We start from the raw sequence: 27,530 nt of genomic DNA, 5'->3' as shown, positions 1-27,530 counted from the left end.
GTTCGGAAATTGTTGTCTGTGACGTTTAGCGATTCCAAGGGTATTTGGGTAGCAGCACCATGAGATCTCCAGGCTGTAGATCCGTGTGGGAGGAGCCCGTCACTGGGTTCTGCTACAGACCACGAATCACACTAGGGAAGCAGATGACACAGGTGCTCCCAAAGATGGTACAAGTTGCCTCGAGAGGCGTCTTCTGCAGATTCCACGCTGAGGACCTGGCGTCGATTTGAAAGTTCTGGCTGTGTGGAATTCTTCCTGGTCCTCTTCTCTCTGGGGCCCACCGCCTGCCCCCTCGCTCGTCTGACTCCCATGGCTACAACCCGCCAGGCCTCTCTGACTTCCTCTCTCTCTAACTCCTTGGCAGCCAGCTCCCTTCTTCCTCCAGCCTGGGCTACCCTGAACCTGGCTGCCTGGGAACTCCTCCGCCTCTGAGTCTCAGCCGCATCTCTGCTCACCCCTCCATGCACCAGCACACCAGGGGCTTCCTGTGGGCTCCAGGCAGGGAAGAGAACGTGGCCGGTCCGTTGCGTGGCCATCTCAATCACATGTAGGGCTGATCCTGCCTCCCACGCTCCCTCCAAAGCTCCCATTAGCGGCCTCTGTTCACGGCTCTCGAGTTCGCTGAGCAAGTGACCGAGTCTTCCAGATTCCCTAAGCTGCACCCCTTCACCACTCAGAGATTTCGAACAGCGGCTGATCAAAGCTCCGGTGGCTTGCAGCCTTTAGCGAGGCCCTGCTCACTCTGGGCCCACGTACCCAGAACAACCCCCCAGACCAAACGCACCGTGCCCTAAGGCCCACTCCCCCAAGCACTCTGCACCTCCACCCTTTGCTCCTGGCCGTAGGGGTGTTACAGGTGTGCATTCAAACACCTCCTGTCCGCTGGAGCCCAGCACTCAATCAGTGGCACGGCCGCTTTGTAAATTACCAATCACCCCATTTTTGTGTCATCTGAAAACTTCATCAGTGTTTGAGATTTTCCAGGTGTGAGCGAGTGCAGGGCCGAGAGCCAGCCGCTGTGGGCCCCCCATGTACCATCACATGCTGAGACCGCCTGAGAGCCGGCTTTCAGTCTCGGGGGTCTGCACGCCAGGCCCCGGGGGGGGGGGGGGGTCGCCTGCTTCACCGCCTCTGATGGGACCTCTGGGACGTCAGCCCCCCAGCTCCACCCTGTGAGCGCCGGGCAGGGAGTCCCAGGGAGATGGACCTCGCAAGCAGCTTGTATCATCTTTGGGAGCAACGCACCCTCTGCCGGGGCTGCAGGGACCCCACAGCCGGGTCGCTAGCTGCCTGGAGCCCTGTGCAGGAGGTGCTTGGTTAGCAGAGAGCAGTGCCCGTTCCAGCAGAACCGTCCCGGTCAACCAGAGCCCAGAGCTGTCGCTCCCTCGCCTAGCGCTCACCTCACCCCCCCCCCACCCCCTGCCTTTGTCCCCGAGCTGGGGGACCCGGCTCAGCCCCGGCAGGGAGCCGGGAAGCCCGTCTCTCTCCCGGGCCCTGGTTGCCAGGTGTCCATGTGCGGACGAGTGGATTTGCTGTTGTCTTCTCCCTGCTCTCCTGATATGGGGATTCAGGCCTAGACGGCTGGGCAGCACCGCATCCGCATGGGACCCTGCCTGAGAACACACAGACCCCCCCACCCCCCCAGGTACCAATGCAGCACAGAGGGGAAATGAGGCACTCAGGGGCTTCATACAAATCTTACACAAAAGTCCCACTTCGTCCCAGGGCCACGTTCATTTGAGATCTCTCTAGCTTTCACGCCTTGCAGAAGGCTAGAAAGTCTCCCTAGACACCCCCCCAAAAAACAGCCCAGACACCCCCTGTCCTCTGACCTTGTTCCCCTGCTTGTAGACGGCTGGCCATTGCGAGGGGTCATCAAAATACAGCAGAATATTCTCACAGCACTTGGCCTGCAGGGGGGAACCAGAGAGAAGGGGCTGGTAAATAGGGGAGTCAGGCTCAGCAGGGACCCAGGCATCCGGGCAACTGGACTGGCACTCACCTCTGGGTAGCGGAACCGGAAATCCAGGCGTCCATAGTCGGAGAGGAAGCAGAACCGGGTCAGGAACACCCAGTCCTGGGAAGACAGGGAGAGGCCTGGTAAGGGGGTGGCAGGGAAGGGCCAAGCCCGCCCCCCCCATGAGCAAAGAGGGGAAGGGACTCACCCAAGGTCACAGAACCCAGGAGTCCTGGCTCCTAGCCCCCTCCACCCCTCTCTCCTCTTCTGGACCCCACTCCCTTCCCAGAGCCGGAGAGAGAACCCAGGAGTCCTGGCTCCCAGCCCCCCCCTGCTCTGACCACTAGCCCCCACTCCCCTCCCAGAGCCTGGTAGAACCCAGGAGTCCGAGCAGCCAGCCCCCTCCCCCACCCAATCTCTGTCACCCGACACCCAGTACAGGATCAGGTCACCAAGGTGCTGCTTAGTAGGACAATAGCATCACCATGACGACCAGGCCTCCCCGCAGCCCCCCAGCACAGGCCATCCTAGGCCCAGGACGATTGGGGGCAGGCAGCCGGGGTGTGGGGAAAAGGGGTAGAGGGAGTGACCGGGGTGGGGGCTCCTAGGGGATGGGGTCAGGGAGTGATGGGCTGCGGGGATCACAGGGGGGGGCCATGAGGGGTTGTTTTTGACCCGGCTACGCTGCCCCCCCCAACCCCGACTCAGTCTCATGCTCCAGGTTTCCACGGCAACTGCGCCGCAGGCTGAAGAAGGCAGAGAAAATAAGAATGAGCCGGGAATTGGGGGGTGGGGATCCCATCCCCCCACTGCCTTGCACCCTATAGCCTCCTCACCCCCACCTCAGGTGCCCATCCCCCCACTGCCTTGCACCCTATAGCCTCCTCCCCCCCACCTCAGGTGCCCATCCCCCCACTGCCTTGCACCCTATAGCCTCCTCACCCCCAACTCAGGTGCCCATCCCCTCACTGCCCTGCACCCCCATAATCCCTCACCTCCTATAACACCCCACAGCTCCCCACCCCTATAACCCACACACTCCCCCCATTCCCCCTCCATAACCCCCCTTTGGCCCTGCTCCCCCCATCCCCACCCCTCCTCTAGCCCCCCCAGCCCCTCTCTGGCCCAAGTACCCCCCGCAGCCACCTCCCCCCATCCACACCCCTCCTCTGCCCCCCCTCCTCTCTGACTCAAGTGCCCCCCCTTTGGCCCAGCTCCCCCCCATCTCCATCCCTCCTCTAGCCCCCCCTCAAGGTCCAAGCCCCCCCCCCGCAGCCCACCTCCCCCCATCTCCTCCCCTCCTCTGCCCCCCCGCCCCTCTCTGGCTCAAGTACCCGCCCCCCCGGAGCCCACCTCGTCCCCGTCCCCATCTCCACCCCTCCTCTAGCCCCCCCAGCCCCTCTCTGGCCCAAGTACCCCCCCCCGCAGCCACCTCACCTCCATCCCCACCCCTCCTCTGCCCCCCCTCCTCTCTGACTCAAGTACCCCCTCCCGTGGCCCAGCTCCCCCCCATCCCCACCCCCCCAGCTCCTCTCTGGCCCAAGTACCCCCCTGCCCCCCCCCCCGGACACAGCAGCAGCAAACCCTCTTGCAGGCGATATGAGCAGTGACTCCCCCGGTGGGGTCGGGCCGGGGGGGCCGGGGGAGGACTGAGCCCCCCGTGCTGGGGGCAGCTCTGCTGAGACCCCCCCCCCGTTACTGACGCAGTGATCGGGGCGGGGGGGTGAAGCCCCCTCCCCGCCTTACTGCAGCCAGGTCCCTCGCCAGGCACCAGCCCCCCGGCGCTGCGCCCCCCCTCGGCCCCCCAGCTGTGTGCGGGGGGGGGACAGGGTCCATCGGCCCGGTCCCGCAGGGGCGGCGCGGGGGAGCCGGGCCCGGGTCGGTCCCGCACCCACCTCCTTGGTGCTGATGTTCCCCGTCACGTACTTGGCCCCGCAGCCCGCGGGCAGCAGCAGCAGCGGGAGGGCGGCCAGGAGCCCCCGGGCCCCCCCGGACCGGGCCCCGGACCGGCCCCGCTCCATGTCAGCCCGCCCGGTCCAGCAGCCGGCTCGCCCCTGCGCGCTGCGATTCAAGACACAGCCCCCCCGCCCCACCACCATGCCGGGCTGGTGCAGAGCCGGGCTGGCAGGGACTGCCCCCCGGCCCCCCCCACCCCCCAGCCAGAGACTGCCCCCCGGCCCCCCCAAACCCGGCCCCCCGCACCCACCCCCCAGCCAGGGACTGCCCCCCGGCCCCCCCAAACCCGGCCCCCCGCACCCACCCCCCAGCCAGGGACTGCCCCCCGGCCCCCCCAAACCCGGCCCCCCAAACCCACCCCCCAGCCAGGGACTGCCCCCCGGCCCCCCCAAACCCGGCCCCCCGCACCCACCCCCCAGCCAGGGACTGTCCCCCCGGCCCCCCAAACCCGGCCCCCCCGCACCCACCCCCCAGCCAGGGACTGTCCCCCGACCCCCCCAAACCCAGCCCCCCGCACCCACCCCCCAGCCAGGGACTGCCCCCCGGCCCCCCAAACCCGGCCCCCCGCACCCACCCCCCAGCCAGGGACTGCCCCCCGACCCCCCCAAACCCGGCCCCCCGCACCCACCCCCCAGCCAGGGACTGCCCCCCGACCCCCCCAAACCCGGCCCCCCGCACCCACCCCCCAGCCAGGGACTGCCCCCCCGGCCCCCCAAACCCGGCCCCCCCGCACCCACCCCCCAGCCAGGGACTGCCCCCCGGCCCCCCAAACCTACCCCCCGCACCCACCCCCCAGGCAGGGACTGCCCCCCGGCCCCCCCGCACCCACCCCCCAGCCAGGGACTGCCCCCCGGCCCCCCCAAACCCGGCCCCCCGCACCCACCCCCCAGCCAGGGACTGCCCCCCGACCCCCCCAAACCCAGCCCCCCGCACCCACCCCCCAGCCAGGGACTGCCCCCCGGCCCCCCCAAACCCAGCCCCCCGCACTCACCCCCCAGCCAGGGACTGCCCCCCCGGCCCCCCAAACCCGGCCCCCCCGCACCCACCCCCCAGCCAAGGACTGTCCCCCGACCCCCCCAAACCCGGCCCCCCGCACCCACCCCCCAGCCAGGGACTGTCCCCCGACCCCCCCAAACCCAGCCCCCCGCAACCACCCCCAGCCAGCGACTGTCCCCCGCACCCACCCCCCAGCCAGGGACTGCCCCCCGGCCCCCTCAAACCCGGCCCCCCGCACCCACCCCCCAGCCAGGGACTGCCCCCCGGCCCCCCAAACCTAGCCCCCCGCACCCACCCCCCAGCCAGGGACTGTCCCCCGACCCCCCCGCACCCAGCCCCCCGCACCCACCCCCCAGCCAGGGACTGCCCCCCCGGCCCCCCAAACCCGGCCCCCCCGCACCCACCCCCCAGCCAGGGACTGCCCCCCGGCCCCCCAAACCTAGCCCCCCGCACCCACCCCCCAGCCAGGGACTGCCCCCGCCCCCCAAACCTAGCCCCCCGCACCCACCCCCCAGCCAGGGACTGCCCCCCGGCCCCCCCAAACCCGGCCCCCCGCACCCACCCCCCAGCCAGGGACTGTCCCCCGACCCCCCCAAACCCGGCCCCCCGCACCCACCCCCCAGCCAGGGACTGCCCCCCGGCCCCCCCAAACCCACCCCCCCGCACCCACCCCCCAGCCAGGGACTGCCCCCCCGGCCCCCCAAACCCGGCCCCCCCGCACCCACCCCCCAGCCAGGGACTGTCCCCCGACCCCCCCAAACCCGGCCCCCCACACCCACCCCCCAGCCAGGGACTGTCCCCCGACCCCCCCAAACCCAGCCCCCCGCAACCACCCCCAGCCAGCGACTGTCCCCCGCACCCACCCCCCAGCCAGGGACTGCCCCCCGGCCCCCTCAAACCCGGCCCCCCGCACCCACCCCCCAGCCAGGGACTGCCCCCCGGCCCCCCAAACCTAGCCCCCCGCACCCACCCCCCAGCCAGGGACTGTCCCCCGACCCCCCCAAACCCAGCCCCCCGCACCCACCCCCCAGCCAGGGACTGCCCCCCGGACCCCCCAAACCCAGCCCCCCCCGCACCCACCCCCCAGCCAGGGACTGCCCCCCAGCCCCCCCGCAACCACCCCCAGCCAGCGACTGTCCCCCAAAACCACCCCCAGCCAGGGACTGCCCCCCGACCCCCCCAAACCCAGACCCCCCGCACCACCCCCCAGCCAGGGACTGCCCCCCGGCCCCCCAAACCTAGCCCCCCGCACCCACCCCCCAGCCAGGGACTGTCCCCCGACCCCCCCAAACCCAGCCCCCCGCACCCACCCCCCAGCCAGGGACTGTCCCCCGACCCCCCCAAACCCAGCCCCCCGCACCCACCCCCCAGCCAGGGACTGCCCCCCGGACCCCCCAAACCCAGCCCCCCCCGCACCCACCCCCCAGCCAGGGACTGCCCCCCAGCCCCCCCGCAACCACCCCCAGCCAGCGACTGTCCCCCAAAACCACCCCCAGCCAGGGACTGCCCCCCGACCCCCCCAAACCCAGACCCCCCGCACCACCCCCCAGCCAGGGACTGCCCCCCGGCCCCCCAAACCTAGCCCCCCGCACCCACCCCCCAGCCAGGGACTGTCCCCCGACCCCCCCAAACCCAGCCCCCCGCACCCACCCCCCAGCCAGGGACTGTCCCCCGACCCCCCCAAACCCAGCCCCCCGCACCCACCCCCCAGCCAGGGACTGCCCCCCGGCCCCCCCAAACCCAGCCCCCCCCGCACCCACCCCCAGCCAGGGACTGCCCCCCAGCCCCCCCGCAACCACCCCCAGCCAGCGACTGTCCCCCAAAACCACCCCCAGCCAGGGACTGCCCCCCGACCCCCCCAAACCCAGACCCCCCGCACCAAACCCCAGCCAGGGACTGCCCCCCGGCCCCCCCAAACCCAGCCCCCCGCACCCACCCCCCAGCCAGGGACTGCCCCCCGGCTCCTCCAAACCCAGCCCCCCGCACCCACCCCCCAGCCAGGGACTGCTCCCCGACCCCCCCAAACCCAGCCCCCCGCACCCACCCCCCAGCCTGGGACTGCCCCCCTCGCACCCACCCCCAGCCAGGGACTGCCCCTCAGCCAGGGACTGCCCCTCCCACCCATACCGGGCTGGTGCAGACTCTGGCTGGTAGGGACCGCACCCCCCGCACCCAGGGACTGCCCTCCCACCCCCACCAAGGGACTGTCCCCCCGCAACCTGCCCCCCTGCACCCAGCCCCCCACCCAATGACTGCCCCGCAGTCCCTCCCCAGACTGTCCCCCCACAGTCAGGCAATGCCCCCATCACCCAACCTCCCTGGGACTGTCCCCCCAGTATCCAGCCCCCCCAATACTGGGCACACCCCTGCCCTGCAGAGACAAGGTGCCCTCTCCAGAGCAGAACGGCCCCAGAAAGGACCACCCCTCAGGCCCCCCCCCCCGCACCCAGCCCTCCCAGGACTGCTCCCCATCACCCAACCTCCCCCCACCCAGGCACTGCACCCCGCTACACCCACATCTGCAGCCCCCCCCCAATGTCTGCCTGGCACAAAGCCACCGGCCCTGTGCTACACCCCCAGCTTGGGAACGTGCTGGACCCCCAAGGATCCCCCCCTTCCCTTGGGGAGACCCCACACCTCCGAGCCGGGCTCCTGGGGGTGTTGTGCCCGTGGCAGGGACGCCGGGCAGCATCTGCAACACTCGGGTTCCTCGGGCTCTGGCCGTGGCCTGGGGGCCCTGAGCCCGGGGCGCTGACACTGGGAAGGTCAGTTAGGGTCACCAACTTTCTACTCCCACAAAACCGAACACCCATGCCCCGCCCCTTCTCGAGGCCCCGCCCCCCACTCACTCCACACACCCCCCCCCCGTTGCTCGTGTTGCGGATTGTGGGGGAGTTAGGGCCCTGCACCCCTCTTCCCGAGATTCACTGCGACTCTCAACCAGCCAGTAAAGCAGAAGGTTTATTTAAGGACAGGAACACAGTCTCAAGCAGAGCGTGTAGGTACGACCAGACCCCCTCAATTAGGTCCCTCTGGGAGGTTCAGGGAGCTTAGACCCCAGCTTGGGGTTCCCTGCGTTGCACCACCCAGCCCCCACCGAAAACTAAACTCCAAACTCCTCCCGCTGCTCCTCTCCTTTGTTCAGTCTCCCGGGCAGAAGGTGTTAATTCTCCCCACCCCCGTTCCTGGCTCAGGTTACAGCTCAGGTAGCTTCCTTCAAGGGAAGTCCCACATCCCCACTGCAACCCCCCTGCAACATTCCCAGGTCAAATCTGCCCTGCTCCCTGCTCCGTCACAGCTCGCTCTCCCCACCCTCACTCACTCGCTCGCTCATTTTCCCAGGTTGGCTCAGGGGGTTGGGTGGGGGGGCATGAGGGCTCCGGCAGGGGTGCGGGCTCTGATGTGGGGCCAGGGATGAGGGGTTTGGGGTGCAGGAGGGTGCTCCGGGCTGGGATCGAGGGATTCGGAGGACGGGAGGGGGATCAGGGCTGGGGCGGGGGTTGGGGTGCAGAGGGTGCTCCGGGCTGGGATCGAGGGGTTCGGAGGACGGGAGGGGGATCAGGGCTGGGGCGGGGGTTGGGGTGCAGGAGGGTGCTCCGGGCTGGGATCGAGGGGTTCGGAGGACGGGAGGGGGATCAGGGCTGGGGCGGGGGTTGGGGTGCAGGGAGGTTGCTCCGGGCTGGGATCGAGGGGTTCGGAGGACGGGAGGGGGATCAGGGCTGGGGTAGGGGGTTGGGGTGCAGGAGGGTGCTCCGGGCTGGGATCGAGGGGTTCGGAGGACGGGAGGGGGATCAGGGCTGGGGCAGGGGGTTGGGGTGCAGGAGGGTGCTCCGGGCTGGGATCGAGGGGTTCGGAGGACGGGAGGGGGATCAGGGCTGGGGCAGGGGGTTGGGGTGCAGGAGGGTGCTCCGGGCTGGGATCGAGGGGTTCGGAGGACGGGAGGGGGATCAGGGCTGGGGCAGGGGGTTGGGGTGCAGGAGGGTGCTCCGGGCTGGAATCGAGGGGTTCGGAGGACGGGAGGGGGATCAGGGCTGGGGCGGGGGTTGGGGTGCAGGGAGGTTGCTCCGGGCTGGGATCGAGGGGTTCGGAGGACGGGAGGGGGATCAGGGCTGGGGCAGGGGGTTGGGGTGCAGGAGGGTGCTCCGGGCTGGGATCGAGGGGTTCGGAGGACGGGAGGGGGATCAGAGCTGGGGCAGGGGGTTGGGGTGCAGGAGGGTGCTCCGGGCTGGGATCGAGGGGTTCGGAGGACGGGAGGGGGATCAGGGCTGGGGCAGGGGGTTGGGGTGCAGGAGGGTGCTCCGGGCTGGGATCGAGGGGTTCGGAGGACGGGAGGGGGATCAGGGCTGGGGTAGGGGGTTGGGGTGCAGGCTCCAGGGGGCACTTACCTCAAGCAGCTCCTGGCTCCTACATGGAGGCGCGGCCAGGCGGCTCTGCGCGCTGCCCCATCTGCAGGCACCGCCCCTGCAGCTCCCAGGCTGTGGTTCCTGGCCAATGGGAGCTGCAGGGGTGGCGCTTGGGGCGGGGGCAGCATTCGGAGCCCCCTGGCTACCCCTACGTGTAGGAGCCGGAGGGGGGACATGCCAGCTGCTGCGCGGTGACGCCAACCAGACAGTCAAGGGCCCGGTCAGCAGTGCAGGGGGTTCCGGTCAAAAACCGGACATCTGGTCACCCTACGGTCAATGCAGAGTCCGGCCTGGTCAGCCAGAGCCCGGCCAACCTGCCACGACCCCACGGTCAGGCTCCGTGTGTCTGATCTCCACGGTCAGATCCCAGGACCCGCCCCACCTCTCTCAGGCCTCGGGCTCAGCCAGGGGCTGGCATCCTCTCTTGATCTGGGTTGGGTGCAGCCAGTTCCTTAAGGCCCCTTCACTTCCCCCATGTCTGTGAGTCTGGCCCGAGTGCAGACGGAACCCCTCTCCCCGGCTGGGCAGCCGTGCAGGGGAAACTGAGGCACACCCAGGACTCAAAAATACGACAGAAAATTCCCACTTTGTTCCCCCCGCCCCCGAATCAGCCGCTGTGGGGGCAGGTGGCCCCTGCACACGGGCTGCGGTTTGCTTGCCTGCAGCGTGCTGGGTCCTGTCAGCGGAATCGCAGGGCCCCGCAAAGGAGAAGTGAAAGGGGCTTCAGCTGGATTCCCTTGGCCTGCTCCCGGGACGCATCACCCCTCCAAACAGGCGCTACCTGGCCCCCTGCGAGATGGCAAGGGAGGAGTGGGCCTTGGCTCTGGAGCCGTGGGGCCCACCGCAGCAGGGAGCGGGTGTGGGGGAGGAAGCTCTCCCAGGGGCAAACGCACGTGCCAGATCCCCTCTTCTGTCTGTGCCCCAGACACTGCTCTATCGAGTGCTTCCTCTCCCCCTCAGTCCCGGCAACAACCGTCCCCTCCCAGAGCCACGTAGAGAACCCAGGAGTCCTGGCTCCCAGCTCCGCCTGCTCTAACCCACCAGACCCCACTGCCCTCCACAGCCAGGAGAGAACCCAGGAGTCCTGCCCCCTTGCTGTGGGCCTTTCTGCAGCAGTTGTCCCTAGCTCTGTGCAGCTGTAACCCCACTGAGTGTCCGCCCAAAATGTGACTGAAAATGATACTCCCAAGCACTTCCTCATTCAAAGTCTCAGACGCCTCCTTGGCAAAACTCCCAGCACCCCTCACTGCCTCCTCCAGCAAGGAAGAGAGACGGACCGTGCCTTGGAGCTCAGCTCAGAGCCTGCCGGGATCCTGAGCGATTCCCCATCCCTGCGCCGGGACACACCAGGTGAGAACCATCCCCCAGTGGTACCACAAACCACCCAGGGCTGCTGGGAATAAGACAGGAATTTGCAATGGGGTGCAGCTACATACAAGGCCAGGGCTAGAACCCAGCAGTCCTGAGTCCCAGCCCAGCCCCCCTGCTGTAACCCACAAGATCACATTCCTCTCCCAGAGCCGGTGAGAGAACCCAGCAGTCCTGGCTCCCCCCCCCTCTAACTACCAGCCCCCATTCCCCTTCCAAAGCTGGGGCAAGAACCCAGGAGTCCTGGCTCCCAGCCCCCCCCTCCCCTTCCAAAGCTGGGGCAAGAACCTAGGAGTCCTGGCTCCCCCCCCCCTCTAACTACCAGCCCCCGCTCCCCTTCCAAAGCTGGGGCAAGAACCCAGGAGTCCTGGCTCCCAGCCCCCACTAATCCAGCAGACCCCGCTCCCCTCCTAGAGCCAGGATAGATGCCAAGACCCTGCCCCCCACCCCAAGGCAGTCCTCATTCAGTCTCTGAGGCCCCCCGGGGCCCTGTGCTCAGCTCTGCCCCTCTGCCCCAGGCGGTTCAGAGCAGAGACTCATACCGACCCTCTGGTTCTAGGTCTGTGCCAGTGTGGAGAGCCCCCAGTCCCCGGGGAGGCAGGATGGGCCCCGTATTTTCCCTCCTGGCCTTACTGCTGCTCCTCATGCCCGGGGCGGTTGCCTACGGCTTCAGGAACTGTATCCAGTCCATGGAGAACCCACAAAGCTTCCGGTGCATCCAGCGCTTCCTGAAGGACATAATCAGCGCTGTGGGCGACCTGCCGCCCAATGCCACGTTCGTCAACGTCTCCCACAACTTCATCAGCCGCCTGCCTGCGGCCAGTTTCCGCCACCTGCCACACCTGCAGCAGCTGCAGCTGGTCTGTAACCGCCTGGAGATGATAGAGGATTGGGCTTTCGAGAACCTTGGCGCCTTGCACACGCTCAACTTGTCCAACAATCACCTGGCCAACCTGTCCGAAGGAGCCTTCCGAGGCCTGGGTAACCTCATCAACCTCTCCCTGAGCAATAACCCCCTGAGCACGATTCACCCCCACGCCTTGCATCCCCTGGGCAACCTCCGCACCTTGGACCTGTACTCCTGCCGCCTGGTGAGCTTCGCCGAGGTGGCCTGCAGCCTGCAGGGGTTGATGAAACTACGGGTGCTGAACCTGTCCTGCAATAGGCTGAATTCTCTCAGTTCCAGCTGTCCACTCCCCGTCTCCCTCTCCATCCTGCATCTGTGCAACAATTCACTCCAGGCCGTGGACGGCGGCGGCCCGCAGCTCCTGCGTCACATCAGGAACCTGGACCTGTCCTATAACAACATCTCCAACGTCACTTCCTTTGCTGGCGCCGAGCTCCAGAACCTCAGTTACCTGCTGCTGAAGGGGAACCCCTTGGATGTCTTCCATCTTCTAAATGTGTCCAGCCTGCGGCCTCGCAGGCTGGACTACTCCGGCCTGCACTTAGGCAACGAAGGCGTGAGCAAGGTCTGCCAACGCTTGGGCAAGCACCAACTCAAGCACCTCCGGCTGCAGAGCAACAACATCCGGGAGCTGAGGAACGTGTCCCTCGCCCTGTGCCCGCCGATCCGGACTCTGGACCTCTCGTGGAACAAGCTCAGGTGGTTGGACTGCGTGGACAAGTGGCAGCACAAGCCTCTGGAGAGCCTGGTGGTGGAACATAACCTGCTGAATCGACTCAGCACCTGCCAAAGCTCCTCCTCTTTGAAGACGTTGCAGAATATCAGCTTCCGCTACAATCGCATCCTCTCAGTCAAATACTGGGCCTTCAGATACGCCCCCAATCTGCGCATCCTCCACCTCAACATCAACACCATCGCCTACCTGGACAAACACGCCCTGAAGGGGTTGTACTACCTCACTGAGCTGCGGCTGGATAACAACCTGTTGACCGACCTCTACAAGTCCAGCTTCGCCGACCTGGTCAGTCTCCAGACCCTCAACCTCCGCAATAACCGCGTCTCCATCCTCTTCCCCTGGGTCTTCGGGAAACTCGGCCAGCTCCAGATCCTGGACCTGGGGGGCAACAACATCCGCAACTTGACCAATAAGTCATTCAGCGGGCTAAGCAGCCTCTCCAAACTCTACCTGGATGGCAACTGCATCAAGAAGATCAGCAGTGACATTTTCTACCCGGTGCAGGCCACGCTGGAGGTGCTGGATTTGACGGGCAACAAACTGCAATACATCACCAAGACGCAGCACAAGAGCCCACCCTTCAGGCACCTGCACAAACTCTATGATCTCAAGCTACAGGCTCAGCAGCCGTACGGCATGAAAATAATCCCCGCCAAGTTCTTCCAAGGCCTGGCCTCGCTGCGCTCCCTCTATCTGTCAGAGAACAAGCTGCTCTCCATCTCCCCAGATGCCTTTGACGACCTTGCTCAGCTGCAGTACTTGAGCTTGGCTGACAGCTGCAATGGCATGCAAGATCTGCCGCCTGGGATCTTCAAAAACCTCCGCCGCCTGCAGAAACTGAACCTGGAGAACGTGGGGCTCCACTCGCTGACGCTGGAGGTCTTCGGGAACCTCAGCAACTTGACCTCGCTGCTCCTGGCCAAGAACCAGCTGCAGACCGTCAACGTGAGCGTGGCCAACGCACTGGGCTTGCTCAGGTACCTGGACCTACGCAAATGCCCCCTGAGCTGCACCTGCGAGAACCTGTGGTTCCAGAACTGGCTGACCAACAGGTGGGTGCAGGTGGTGTATCTCTACAATTACTCCTGTGACTCCCGCCAGCAGCTGGGCTACGTGTACAGTTTCGACACACACGTCTGCTTCCTGGACGTGGGGCTGTACTTGTTCTCCGTCACCACCCCGGCGCTGCTGCTGCTCATGCTGCTCCCCCTGGTCTACCACCGGGCCTACTGGCGGCTCAAATACCATTTCTACATCCTGCGCTCCTGGGTGAACGACCGCTGGAGAAGGCAGGATGGGGAGCACTTCCAGTACGATGCCTTCGTCTCCTACAACTCTGCCGACGAGGGGTGGGTGCTGGAGCAGCTGGTGCCGAGCCTGGAGAGCTGCAAGGGCTCCTTCCGCCTCTGCCTGCACCACCGGGACTTCGAGCTGGGGAAGAGCATTGTCGACAACATCGTGGATAGCATCTACAACAGCCGCAAGACCATCTGTGTCATCAGCCGCAGCTACCTGCATAGTGAGTGGTGCTCTCTGGAGATCCAGCTGGCCAGCTACCGGCTCTTCGAGGAGCTCAAGGACGTCTTGGTGATGGTGCTCCTGGAGGCCATCCCCGACAGGGAGCTGTCCGCCTACCACCGCATGAGGAAGGTGATGCTCAAGAAGACCTACATCAGCTGGCCCCCGGAGCCTGCGGCCCAGAGGCTCTTCTGGACCAAGCTACGGAAGGCTCTGAAAGGCAGCTACACGGAGGAGGAGGAGGAGGACTTGTATCCATTTGACGAGGAAGATAAGCCGCTCCTAGAGTCCACATCCCAGCTTGGCTAAGGAAATGGGAGTTTCCAGTGGTTCTATACGCCTGTCAATCCCCATCCCCTACAGCCCACTACTTCCTCTATCACCAGCAGCTTCCCCACCTCACAACCTCTAGCGCCCACAGCAAGGAGCCTGCCTGTTTCTGTCTCTGAGGCTCCGCCTGGTCCTGTCCCTCGGGAGTTTTGCCACTGGCTTCCCTGGGAGTAGGAGCCTCCAGCCCCCACCTGGCCTCGTGGTCGAATGAGCCCTGTGAGCGACAGAACTGGGCAATGGGACCCGAGCCCAGTTTGAATTCATCTCGGGGGACACTGGAAGCAACAGCACTAGAGGAACTTGTAGGTAAATTCTGAGCTGGGATGTGGCAGCTGCCCATTGGGGACAACCAGGACCTGCAGGGAGGAAGGGAACAGAATTCCCTCAGACAGCTGAATTATCTTCAGTGTGCTTCCCACAGGAACGAATTAACTTCTCCTCCCCCCACCCAGGAGCTGTCTATGTCCCTGTTCTATGGAGGTGACTTGAGGTCATGCAGCCAATCTGGGGCAGAGGACTCCTGGACCCTCCTGCTCTAACCCACTGGACCCCACTCCCCTCCCAGAGCCAGGAGAGAACCCAGGAGTCCTGGCTCCCAGCCCCCCCTGCTCTAACCAACCAGCCCCCACTCCCGTTCCAGAGCCGGGGAGAGAACCCAGGAGTCCTGGCTCCCAGCCCCCCCTGCTCTAACCCACCAGCCCCCACTCCCCTCCCAGAGCCGGGGAGAGAACCCAGGAGTCCTGGCTCCCAGACTCAGAACAACCTGTCTTCTGTTCCTTCCATCTGGGAATTCAGTCTCCCTCAGCCGGGCCCCTTAAGCTGCTGCTGCAGTCCTCACCCTGCCCTCGCACTTTCCAGGCCGGGGTGGGGGACGGACATGGACCCTGCAGAGGAGCTGCGTGGCTCGGGCTTGTCTCTCCCCACAGAAGCTGGTCCAATAAAAGAGATCCCCTCCCCCACCCTCTCTCTCTAATCTCCTGGGACCCACACGGCTGCTGCTGCAGGACATCCACTAATGCCGAGACAAAGTCCCCAGGAGGAGCAGGTGGGCCAGGGCCCAGGCGAGATCTGCTCTCTGCCTGGGCACCCAGAGGACACAGGCTGGAAAACCATGGCAGCTCTGCGAGAGGGGGCGAAGGGGGCTGGATCCATGGGGGGGGTGTCTAGGGGCTGGGGGGGGACAAGGCAGAGCAGCAGAATTGAAAATTACAGTTCCCAGGGTCAGAGCAATCCCGACTCCCAGTTAATGCCCTCCGGGGGCAATGGGGCGGCGGGGGGAACAGCCACCACGAAAGCCGTGAGCGCTCTGGCACTGACAGCGTGACGGCCTGGCCACGGGGACTCAGCGACCGAGGCTGTGTCCCGGGGCGTAACCGTGCAGTCAGCCTGGGGGGAGAGCTGTCGGTCTGTCTATCCCTCCATCTCTCCAGCCAGCCAGCCCCGGCCATCTGGGTCCCTAGTTTAGTTTGTGGCCCTGGAGCAGGAGCAGAGTGGGATGCGCTCAGCCAGCCATCTCCCTGTGGGGGCAGGGGGACACGTCCTGCCGCCTACGGCACCAAAGCATCAGGGATGGAAATCCCACTGCCTGAGGCTTCTGCGGATCCTCGCGGGGGGGGGGGGGGGGGCATCTCGGGGACAGTTTTCTTAATGGCAATTCTCTGCGAGAGGGGCTCATGGAGGGGGAGTGGCAGGGTCCATCCACGGTTCCTGGCCCCAGGCCTTTGCTCCGGCTCTGAAGAACAGTGCATGCGTGGCTGCCTTGGCCTCACAGAGCCTCTGGGAACGGCCCATGCTCCTGGGGGCAGTGATGCTAATCCAGAGGTGGGCAAACTATGGCCCACAGGCCACATCCGGCCCGTGGGACCCTCCCGCCCGGCCCCTGAGCTCCTGACCGGGGAGGCTAGCTCCCGGCCCCCTCCCCCGCTGTTCACCTCCCCCTCTGCCTCAGTTCACCCCGCTGCCGGCGCAATGCTCTGGGCAGTAGGGCGGCGAGCTCCTGGGGCAGCGCAGTGGCAGAGCCGCGGCCTGACCCGGTCTGTGTGTTGCGTGGTGGTGTGGCTGGCTCCAGCCGGGCGGCACAGCTCTAGCGCCACCAACCACCGGTGCTCCAGGCAGCGCGGTAAGTGGGCAGGGAGCATTGGATAGAGGGCAGAGGACTTTGGGGTGGTGGTCAGAGGGCGGGGGTGTGGATAGGGGTCAGGGTGGTCACATGGCGGGGAACAGGGAGGTTGAATGCGGGCAGGAGTCCGGGGGGGGGGGCAGTCAGGAATGAGAGGAGGGGTTGGATGGGGCAGCGGGGGGCTGTCAGGGGCAGGGGGTCTGGGGGCGGTCAGGGGACAGGGAGGGGTGGATGGGGCAGGGGTCCGGGGGGGGCCGTCAGGGGACAGGAACAGGGGGGGTTGGATGGGGCAGGAGTCTTGGGGGGGGGAGTCAGGGGGCAAGAAGTAGGGGGGTTGGCTAGGGAGTGGGGGCCAGGCTATGCCTGTCTGTTTGGGGGGGGCACAGCCTCCCCTAACCAGCCCTCCATACAATTTCGGAAACCCGATGTGGCCCTCAGGCCAAAAAGTTTGCCTGCCCCGTGCTAATCCCAAGCGGGCGCCTGGGAACGGGGCTGGCGAGAGGGGGAAGTGGCTGTGAATCCAAGGAAACCCCCACAGCGCCGTTCAGTGACAACTGGCCTTTATTGAGGAGCCTCTAAACATGGGCTCAGCTCTGGGGGGCCCCTGCTGGGGAGGTGTCCTGGGGGACCCAAGGGGGCGGATCCCCTGGCCATGACACACTGGATCCCGGTACCGCGCTCCTGGAAAGGCAGCTGGGAGCCGGAGGGAGCAGCGAGCGCCCCAGTCCAGCCGGAGGTGCCAGGCTCTCTCAGTACAGCCTCATGCGGGGGAAGACCCAGGCCTCAGGGCTGCCCTCCTCCAGCCGGTATCCGTGCAGAGTGGGCGGTGGCGAGCAGCCATGCTCCAGCGCCTCCGAGGGGGGGAAGAAGGACATGGGCAACTGCCGGAGTGTGCATAGCTGCTGGGCCCCCACCAGGGGGAACCTGCCCTCCCACCCCCCAGCACGGGGGCAGCCTTCCCCCATGGCTTCCGGCAGCTCCCAGGCTCTGGGGGTGGCGGCTCTGGAGTCCCATGGCTGGTAGCAGGTGGAGGCTCTCACTGGCTCCACGGATGCCGGCTTCTGGCAGTGGTCTCTGGGCTTCCCCAGCACCGACAGCAGCCCGTTGGCATGCCTGGGCTTCCGAGCCTCTCCGGGTGGCAGGAGCGGTTCCAGGTGAGGCCCCGGCCTGTGCTGCGAGCAGGCCTGCGGGAGGAGCGCTGGTTCTGAGCACAGCTCCCAGGAGACAGCCCTGTGCCCCGGACGAGGCCACGCCAGCGCTCGGGGGGCCAGGACCTCTGCTGCCTGGCTGGGCTGGTTCGGGCTCCAGATGCTTTTCAGGACATCAAAGGAGGTCTGTGTCTCCGGGGCGGCTCTCGCCATGGGCTGGGAAGCGTGTAGCTCCGGTGGGGGCCGCTTGCTCTGGGTCTGGGTCTGGGTCTGGGTCTGCAGCACCTGCCACAGCTCTGGGCTCAGCCAGTGGGCACAGGGATGCTGGGGGGGCTTAGCCAAGGGGCACTCCGCAGGGCTCCTGCTGTCCAGACCCAGACCCAAGGTCCGCACCGAATCCCCAGCTGCAAATGGCATCCAGTGCCCCTGACCGTGTCCCTCGGAGGCACGCGCCTTTCGGGCTGGCCTAAAGGCCATGCTGGCTCTCTCTAGCCTGGTCCTGGGTTCCCAGATGGCTTCCCAGGATCTCCCACAGCACTGAGCAGCTCTGGGCAGGGGGCCTGGCGCTTGGGGGGCGAAGGTGGCTATTGTGCATGCGTGTAGGGCAGAGCCGGACAGGAGCGCGTGGTGGGACGGAGCTGCTGTGGGGGGCTGGCCAAACAGCTCGCATGCGCCAAGGGATTCCAGGTCGTCCCTTCGGGTCGCTCTCCTCGCTCCCTGCATGGAAAGAGAAGGGGGCTGGCTTGTCCAGCAGGAGGACGGCACGCCAGCAAACAGGGCAAGTGCTGGGGGTGGCAGGGGCCATCTGCCGATTCCGCCCTTGTGTGGGCAGTGTGCTCCGGCGTGCCTGGCTCCGATGGGGCATGTGGGGCTGGGCTGGGGCGCTCCGCACCGGGGTGCTCTGCAACGGAACTGGCTTAGCGAGTCTGTACCGACTGCAGCCCAGCCCCGTGGCTCCTGAGTCCCGGCCCACATGTCCTTGTGAGGCAAGGCCAGCTCTGCCTGACCAGACGTCTCTACCTCCCCATGGGCCGAGGACCTTCGCTCTCGTCCTGCGGTCTGTCCCTCACCAGTACCGCATGCATGCTGCCATGCACATGAGTCAGTCAGGCAAAGACACCCCCCTTGGAAAGTCACTGGGTCCTCTCCCTGTCCCCTGGAGTCCCACTGGAAATGGGTCTGGCAGGCCTAGTGACAGGCCTTTGGACTGACAACCCAGCAGGTGGTAGGGCCTGGGGTTGGCTGCCCCAGAGATAGAGGAAGGTGTCTTTATGGCCCTCCAGCCACTAGGTTCTGGGGTAGGGGGCAGGGGGCTTTCCAGGGACCACAGGGCACTCACCGTTTTAATGACCGTGTGCACAGGGCTGGGGCTCCTGAAGGCCAGCACGTCCTGTCCCCTTCTCCTCTTCCCTGAAATGCCCTGTTCAGAGTTCCCGCTGCCACTTGATCCCGTATCCAACAGCAGCTCTTGCCCCCTGGCACCTGGGCTCCTGAGAGCTGAGGGCAGCAGAAAATTAGGAGTCTGGGCAAACGCAGGAATCAAACGCAGCGTGGGCCAGACGCCTCTTCAGAGTGACGGGGCAGAATATGAATCTGCCCCCCCTCCTCCGGCCCAGAACCGCAGGGGGCTAGTATAGCAGAGTCACTGCACCCGCCTCTGGGGGGGATGCACCAATCGCCCCCCCCCAGCCCTGAACCGCAGAGTCACTGCACCCGCCTCTGGGGGGGATGCACCAATCGCCCCCCCCAGCCCCAAACCGCAGAGTCACTGCACCCGCCTCTGGGGGGGATGCACTAATCGCCCCCCCCGCCCCAGCCCTGAACTGCAGAGTCACTGCACCTGCCTCTGGGGCGGATGCACCAATCGCGCCCACCCCCAGCCCCGAACCGCAGAGTCACTGCACCCGCCTCTGGGGGAGACCTGGGATGCAAACTAGGGAAACTGCCACGGGGAGATGAGAAGGCAGAATGGAAGCCAGGGCAGCAGGGCTAGCACCCCAACTCCGGGGGACAGACCCCAGAGAACTTGAATTAAAGTACAGGGGCTCGGATGTGCATCTGAAAGACTTAGCGCCCCACTGGGTCCAGCACTGACAGTGAGAGGGGAGAGCGGCCCCTACTGAGCCTCTGCCCCACTCCCTGCAGCACAGGCCCTGTAGGGCCCCACTGGGTCCAGCACTGATAGTGAGAGGGGAGAGTGGCCCCTACTGAGCCTCTGCCCCACTCCCTGCAGCACAGGCCCTGTAGGGCCCCACTGGGGCCAGCACTGACAGTGAGAGGGGAGAGCGGCCCCTACCGAGCCCCTGCCCCACTCCCTGCAGCACAGGCCCCTAGCGCCCCACTGAGGCATTGGAGCGAGCACTGGCTGCCAGGGGAGAGCGGCCCCTATTGAACCCCACACCCCGCTCCCTGGGACAAGCGGAAGTCTCCCCTCCAAGGACTAAGCCGGCCTGTCCCTGCCTAGCTTATGACCGCTGTAGTGATGGCATGAGTGTGCTGACCCCCGCCCCGCCGCACGCCCTTGGCCACAGGCCCTTACCTCCCTGGGCAGAGCCACCGCCCGGCTTGTTATGCACCATCAGGGCAGAGAGATCGGGCAGGGTTTGGTGCCGGTCCAGCAGGGTGCTGAGTATTGTCTGGCGTCTTTCGCTGATCAGGTTGCGTCCCGGGAACGTCGACGTCAGGTCGAGATGGGTTTGGAGTTCCTGGGCCAGCTCCCTCATGGCGGCGGTGACACCGCCTGGCTCGGCCCCACTCGGAGGGACGTTCTCCTTCTCGTCCCGGGGAGCAGGGACCTCGGCCTGGGACTCTCCTGTCTCCACCGCCGCGGTTTCAGAGTGACTTGGCGCAGCTGTAGGTTGGGGCCCTTCGCCCGCTGCGTGGGGTGCAGGCGCGCTGGTCCCATGCTGTGTGTCTGGCGTGCATGTCTGGCCAGGGGCGCAGGGGTCCCAAGCCTGGCTGATTGCGCCAGGGATCGCAGCACTTGTCTCGGTCTCCGTCTCTCGCTCGCTTCGGGGATCCAGCAGCCTCTCGATGTTGGCGGATTTCACCTCCCTGTTAAACATGCCCAGATGCTGGGTGAGCCTGTGCTGGGTTATGATGACCGGCATGGAGCCGGAGATCCTTCTGATGGCTGGTAGAGGGGTGGACTTGGCGTGCCCAGCACAGTGCAAGCTCCAGCCCGGGGCCGGCATCCTCTGAAGCATCCTGCAGCCAGACCTCTGCTCCGCACCTCCGACCGCAGCGTTCCTGCCGAACTTGGCAGAGTTGCGCTCCCGTTTGGTTTTGCGGCGCTTGACTCGGCCGGGTCTCTGCCCGGCACCGTGGTGTCCCGGCTGCGATGCTGTCAGCTGGGGGGCAGAGGGGGCGAGGCCGGGGTCATTGCCTGCCCTTCTGCTGCTGCAGGGATTCATGCCGGCTGCTGCTCCTGCTGCAAGGAGCAAAGTCAAAGAGCTTTCAATACCCGCCCTGCAGTGCCAGCCGCCCCAGCTCTGCCCCTGCCTGCTTCCCCAACGCCACGCAGCTAACGGGGAATGGAGCCACCGCGCCCTCGAGTGGCTGTTTGGGGGAATGCAAAGAGTGTCCAGCTCGGCGTCCCCCACGCCAGGCGCTGTACAAACACACCGCACAAAGCACCATGGGGACACGAGCTTGTTCATGGCTCCAGCCATCATCTATTCCCTCCCAGCCCCCAGGTCTTCTTCTCTTTAACTGCGTCCTTGGCTTTAGCATTGCTGGACGGGCATGGCTTCCACGCTGCTGGGTCTGCCTGGACGGGAACAGCCCGTCCTCATACCACCCTGCGGGGAAACCCCCGAGGGCTGAGGCAGGGGTGCAGGCCCCATGGCCTGTTCAGCCCTCAGCCTCTCTGCTGGTGAGGGGGCCAGGTAGCACCCCTGGGGAGGTGTGAAGGAAAGGAGGCCTTCACCCAAGGGTGACAGGCCCTAACCCGGCAGGAGCTTGTGCTGAGACCCCAGCAACTCGGTTCACAGTGTGTGGAGGGAGCTGCACTTAAAGTGGGGGGGAAGGGGCAGGAGGGAATGGGGGATCAGTGAGCTCCCTCCCCACTTCTCTGAACTGAATCCATGGGTGGGGGTCTGGGTCTGCGCCCAGATCCCCTATGTCAGTGGTTCTCAACCAGGGGTCCAGGGCCCTCAGGGGTCCACCAAGCATGGCCAGCATTAGACTCGCTAGGGCCCAGGGCAGAAAGCCAAAGTCCTGCCACATGGGACTGGAGCCTGGGGCACCGAGTCCCACTACCTGGGGCTGAAGCCAAAGCCTGAGCAACTTAGCTTGGCAGGGGCCCCTGTGGTGTGGGGCCCAGGGCAACTGCCCGGCTTGCTACCCCCTAACGCCGGCCCTGGCTTTTGGGCCGTGAAGTTTGTATAGCATGGGGGGGGGGGGGGCTCAGAAAGAAAAAGGTTGAGAACCCCGTCCTATGGGTTTCTTACCCAGCACCCTATTTTCAGGCCCCCTGGGATTCTCCCCTCAACCCCCTCTCCTCAATCCCACCCTAGAGACCCCCCCATCCCACTCCCTTCAATGCCCCCAGAGACCCCTCCCTCCAGGACCCTTCTCAATCCACCCAGAGACCCCCCCTCAATGCCCCTAGAGACCCCCCCATCCCACTCCCTTCAATGCCCCCAGAGACCCCTCCCTCCAGGACCCTTCTCAATCCACCCAGAGACCCCCCCCTCAATGCCCCCAGAGACCCCTCCCCCCAGGTCCCTTCTCAATCCCACCCTAGAGACCCCTCCATCCCACTCCCTTCAATGCCCCCAGAGACCCCTCCCTCCAGGACCCTTCTCAATCCACCCAGAGACCCCCCCTCAATGACCCTAGAGACCCCTCCATCCCACTCCCTTCAATGCCCCCAGAGACCCCTCCACCCAGGTCCCTTCTCAATCCACCCTATAGACCCCTCTCCTATACACCTCCCTTCAATCCCCCTAGAGACCCCTCCCCACAGACCCCCTCCCCCAATGCCCCTCCCACCTCCATGCCCCCTCCTCCAACTGCCCGAGCAGGGCTTCCCCCGCCCCTCGCGGAGTGGGCGTGGCTGACCGGCCCCTCGGGGCGGGAATGCCCCACCCTTCTTGTCTAGGGGCGGGGCTGTTTCTTTCCCTCTCCTCTCTCCTCGCCTCGCGCCGCGGCCGTTGGCCGCTTTCTGCCGGGCGCGAGACCAGCGGCTCTCTTTCCCGCGCTGCCCGCTGATTGGCGGCTGCCGTCCCTTCGCCCCACGCTGATTGGCCACAATGTACCAATGCCCCTCGATGATTGGCTAGAGGTTTTGGCGGGCTCTGGTAGACGAAGGCGAAGGGTTGTTGGGGTAGAGGCTGGTGCAGCCCAATTCTGACCAATCCAGTCAGTGTGGGGAGACCCCAGCGCCGAGGGGAGTGACCCCAACCCGGGCTGAGCCCCAGGGGAGTGACCCCAACCCGGGCTGAGCCCCAGGGGCCCAGGGGAGAGACCCCAACCCGGGCTGAGCCTCAGGGCTGAGGGGAGAGACGCCAACCCGGGCTGAGCCCCAGGGGCCCAGGGGAGAGACCCCAACCCGGGCTGAGCCCCAGGGGAGTGACCCCAACCCGGGCTGAGCCTCAGGGCTGAGGGGAGAGACGCCAACCCGGGCTGAGCCCCAGGGGCCCAGGGGAGTGACCCCAACCCGGGCTGAGCCCCAGGGGCCGAGGGGAGAGACGCCAACCCGGGCTGAGCCCCAGGGGCCGAGGGGAGAGACGCCAACCCGGGCTGAGCCTCAGGGGATGATGAGGGTAGACCCCAAACTAGATTAAGCCTGTGAGGCAGGAGGACCCCTATTCAGGCTGAACCCCAAAAACCCCAAAAAGGGCTGAACTCCAGAAGCGGAACTTGCCTGGGCTGTGGGGCCCTCATTTTATTGTCCCCTTACAGAGTTTACTGGGGCAGCAGGGCAAGTTGTCAGGCACCATGAGTGACAATGCTGGAGAAGGGAGAGCATCAGAAAAGAGGAAAGAGCAGAAAGGCAGGAAAGCAGGCGAGAGTTCCAAGGTGAGGAGCCCAGGGGAGCAGCTGCTGGGAGCAGGTGACCCCCAGGGGGACCTGGGAAATTTGTCTCATCTTCCCCATTGCAGGAGGGGAGAGCATCTGGGGCACCAGAGTGATGGTTGACTGGAGCAGAGCCAGCTAGGATTCCACCTGCCGGGGAAGGAGCACATGCCGCTGGGCCTTGGGAGGCAAGAGCCATGGGGCTGAGACCCCCAGCACCAATGGAAGCTGCTCACTCCCTGTCTCCAGGCCAGAGATAATAATCAGGCCCAGGAGGTTAATTTAAAATTAGACCCTCACGTTTCCATTCCAAATGGTCAGTCAGTGGAAAAGGTAGGAGATGAGATGCTGCACAGGGCCAATTTCCATACACCTCCCTCTGCCCAAGAGATTTGCTGCTATTCTAGGGTGGATGGACAGGGAGGGAAGGAAGTGTTCCCTTTTGTTGAGAAAATTCGGATGGTGACTAGTGAACATAACACACTTGTGACAGGTTTCAGAGTAGCAGCCGTGTTAGTCTGTATCCGCAAAAAGAACAGGAGTACTTGTGGCACCTTAGAGACTAACAAATTTATTAGAGCATAAGCTTTCGTGGATTACAGCCCACTTCTTCACTTTTCTTCACCTGACTAGGTGGAAGATGAATTCAAAGAACTGTCCATCTACTTCCCTAAGGAGCAATGGGCAGAGATGGGAGCCTGGGAGAAAACCCGCTACAGGAACATGAAGCGGAACTATGAGTTTATGGTTGAACTAGGTGAGAGGGCCAGCTGGGGGTGAAAAGGCAACTCCAAGTGCCACAAGCAGCTGAATAGTTGAAGATGTTGTATTTAGTCCTCCTTTAAGACTTCCTCGTTTTGGGAGGGAGGAGACATTGAGAGTTTGTGTCCTTGGGGCAGAGAGAAGCCAGAGTATAAATCCGGTATAGAAAACACTCTCACACTCTGCACCCCCCATTTCAGACCTTAGGTGAATGTGCTGGCTTCTCCATTTGCTGTTTCTGTGATGAGCCTTGGAGGCAGTTGAGGTTGCTGCAAGCCCTGTGGCCTGGGCAGTAGGAGTCCTAAGGTGCCAGGCGAGTCTCACAGGTCTTCCAGATTAGAGCACGTGGCACTGCCACCAGGTTCCCGTGCCTGTATTCCCAGTGCAAGGTGTTGGGAAGGTGTCTCACTGCATGAGCAAGACTCAGATCATGTCAGCTGTTATTGCTTATTATGGCTTTCTTTGTTAGGGCTTCCTACCCCGAAACCCGCATTTATGTGTCGTGGTCGACGGCCCCAGAACCCCATCATATACGACTCTGAGTCTGATGAAGACTGGACACCAAAACCTTTAGGTAATAGAGCAAAGAAGTGACTCTTAATTTTACTGAGCTACCATTACTGGGCATCTCCACTGATTAAAAGATCCTTGGGGGAATCAGCTCCTTGCCACATAGTCCCCAGCCTCAAAGGGCTCATGTTGACTTTTCACCCTTCCCGCCATGGAGAATGAGAAGATTCACTTCGGAGCTCCTTAACGTGATACTTTAATTCACCACAAGGGTTGCAACGTGAGGCTCTCCTTGCTCTAATCTGGGGCATTCAGGTTAAAAACTGAACAGTTTATTTTTTACTCACAAACATCCTGTATCAGCAGCAAGGCAGCATGAAATGTGGAACATGTACAGGGAAGTTCAAAGGGTCTGAACCACTCTGTGACACCTGCTTTACCCTGGGGCTTATGGTTTCAGATAGAATCAAACTGCGGCTACGTCAAAGGCAGCTTCAAGCACTCAAACTGTATGTTATTTATAAATATTAAATAATTTTTATGAGTGAAGAGCAGTTTCTTACATAACAAAGCATTAGCCTCACATTCTGTCCTTACAACTTGCTTTGTTAAATAGTTACCCTGCACAGTGAAACCAGTTCCATTGTAACAGCTTGGGGAGGGCTGAGAGGACTTTCTTAGAGCTTCTCTATCTCTGATTTCTGTGATTCTGTGACAGTCAGAACATGAAACGGCTGCCAACTTCCTGCCTGGGACACTTACAATTTCAGTAATGTTGGTCATGCAGCATTTGGGAACGTGTTCAGTTTGTTTGTTTTTTTTACACTTATAGTTAAAACCTTCAGGCCACCACGTAAATCTGGCAGTTTGAAACAGGAAAAAAAGAAAAGGCAGAACATCAGTCAAGTAAGCTTACTAAGTACTTTTTGCTTAGATGAGGAATCTTATAGAGGACATGAACCCTGTTTTTTATGAACAGATGCCTCTACAGTGACATGAAAAGTGCTTTTTATGTGCTAGTTATGCTGCTGATTCAACTAATAATTAAATAATTATTGTGACACTTCCTAGGGGTACCAGGGCTGTGGGGCACCTCACTACTACCTGCTCTTAGCATGAGGCAATCTTGTCTGTACCTGCTGCGGATCAGCTCCCTGATTCCAGGAGCCCCAGGCACCACAAGCATTCCCCTCTCAGCCTATGCAGGCTTCGCTGTCCCTCTGCGGCGCAGAGATAGGCACTTTCCAAGCCCTCTGCGTATCCCCCTGGAGCGCACAGCCCCTGTTCCACTGGCCACTCACAGTAGTCACAGATTCGCTGTTCCCAAAGGCACAGGACACCCCAGTTTACCAGTTACACCTCAGATCACCGCTCTACTTAACACGCAGCAGAGGTTATAGTGAGAACAAATCCAAGTTCATTCAAATGATAGCAAGTAGAAATATTGGAAACAAATGGTTACAGATAAAATCATAACATGCTTTTTAGGGCCTAGACTTAATTAACAAGATACCCTCAGCTTTAATAAAGTATTGATTACCAGAGCTTTTCAACCAGGTCGGCTGGGATCCCCTTTTCATGAAACAAGCCACTCCATCAGCTTGTCAGGTGCAGGGTATGTAGCCCCAAATATAGCAAAACAGTTCTTTAATCTTTATTCATAACCCAGATGTTTTCCTGCTGTGTGTCCCTTCGATTTCGGGATCCCTTGTCTTTTTCACAATCTTGACTAGCTGGTGGCTCTGTATGCAAATAGATGTACCTTGTGAGACGCACAGGACCAGCCATAGAGATTAGCGCCTCCAACCCTGCCTGAACAAAACCTATCTGAGGCCGTTCACCGCTCGGTGACCTGCCTTTCACTTCAAGGCATTAAGAACATAATTTCCAGTATAGATACCTAATTTCTTAAATATTATCCTTACATATCTTTCACAATGATTTTCATGAGCTACGTATTGGCACCTGGTAGAGACCTAGTATGCCACTCTTTGTGAACTATGGTGCATATACTTGTCGCAGGGATCCTTGTAATACTCTATGCCCCCTCTGTCCTCTGCCAGTTGACACAAAGAAGTTCCTGGACCACAATTATCAATTAAATAATAACTTTCATATTAAATAAAACCCAGAACCTCAATCAAATGATTGTAAAAATAGTTATATATACCAATAGGATGCATATATAAGATGGGGGAGGGGAGAAAAAAGCATTTATATAAAAGGCCAAGAAAAGCAGAATATCTCAGTGGAATTGTTCAGTTTCTGCCACTGGACTCAAATACATTGTAGATAGAAACAAATTCACTTCAAGGCGGCTTCCTAACAGGGCAAATTTCAGAGGGGAGATGTCTAATATAGGCAAGTAACAAACTTTCTGGCCAAATAGGAGCCCATAGCAACATCAACAGCTACATCATGATTGTAACACTGTGTCAGAATGCTTCCTGGTATGACTGATACGCCCCCTACTGCTTGGTAGAGCCTCTTACAATGGTAGAGCACAGAATTTTATATTCCAAAGTAGAGCTGCCTGAAAAATAGAAATATTTCACTAACTATTTAGGTAACAATTAAAAAAAATTAAAACATTATGAACAATTTAACAAAAATAGAAAAAGTCAACTTTGTGAAACAATTTGTTTTGTTTTTTTACAAAGACCATTTTTCAATTGTAAAACATTTTATTTAAAAGCTTTTGACTAGCTTTATACAGAAGATGCAGTATCAGATTAGGCAAATATCTAATCACCTCAGTGAAGAGATCAGTAGGTAAATGTCTGTATTTTAAGCTCGTAT

At 63.0% G+C, this 27,530-nt stretch overlaps 2 protein-coding genes across 2 annotated transcripts in view; one reads left to right on the top strand and one right to left on the bottom strand.

The window, feature by feature from the left end:
- TMEM145 (transmembrane protein 145) overlaps window positions 1-4,005 on the bottom strand; it is a 32,914-nt gene extending 28,909 nt beyond the window's left edge. The window contains exons 1-3 of the mRNA XM_054011371.1: window positions 3,853-4,005; window positions 2,003-2,077; window positions 1,833-1,910 (exon numbers count right to left, since the gene is read on the bottom strand). Coding sequence (XP_053867346.1) covers window positions 1,833-1,910; window positions 2,003-2,077; window positions 3,853-3,978 — 279 coding nt within the window. The 5' untranslated portion in view covers window positions 3,979-4,005. The remainder of the gene's footprint in view (window positions 1-1,832; window positions 1,911-2,002; window positions 2,078-3,852) is intronic.
- A 6,583-nt stretch (window positions 4,006-10,588) lies between these two features.
- On the top strand, window positions 10,589-15,109 carry LOC128827198 (toll-like receptor 13). Its single transcript, XM_054011007.1, has 2 exons — window positions 10,589-10,662; window positions 11,240-15,109. Exon 2 carries the CDS (start codon window positions 11,283-11,285, stop codon window positions 14,148-14,150), a length of 2,868 nt encoding a protein of 955 aa, XP_053866982.1. The 5' UTR covers window positions 10,589-10,662; window positions 11,240-11,282; the 3' UTR covers window positions 14,151-15,109.
- Window positions 15,110-27,530: the final 12,421 nt, after the last annotated feature.

Source organism: Malaclemys terrapin, chromosome 21 (assembly GCF_027887155.1).
Source record: "Malaclemys terrapin pileata isolate rMalTer1 chromosome 21, rMalTer1.hap1, whole genome shotgun sequence".
Lineage (NCBI taxonomy): Eukaryota > Metazoa > Chordata > Testudines > Emydidae > Malaclemys > Malaclemys terrapin.
This window is presented reverse-complemented; position numbering and strand designations above follow the sequence as displayed.

Coding starts and splice junctions, on each gene's coding strand:
- LOC128827198 (XM_054011007.1), top strand. CDS start 11,283: ATGGGCCCCGTATTTTCCCTCCTGGCCTTACTGCTGCTCCTCATGCCC.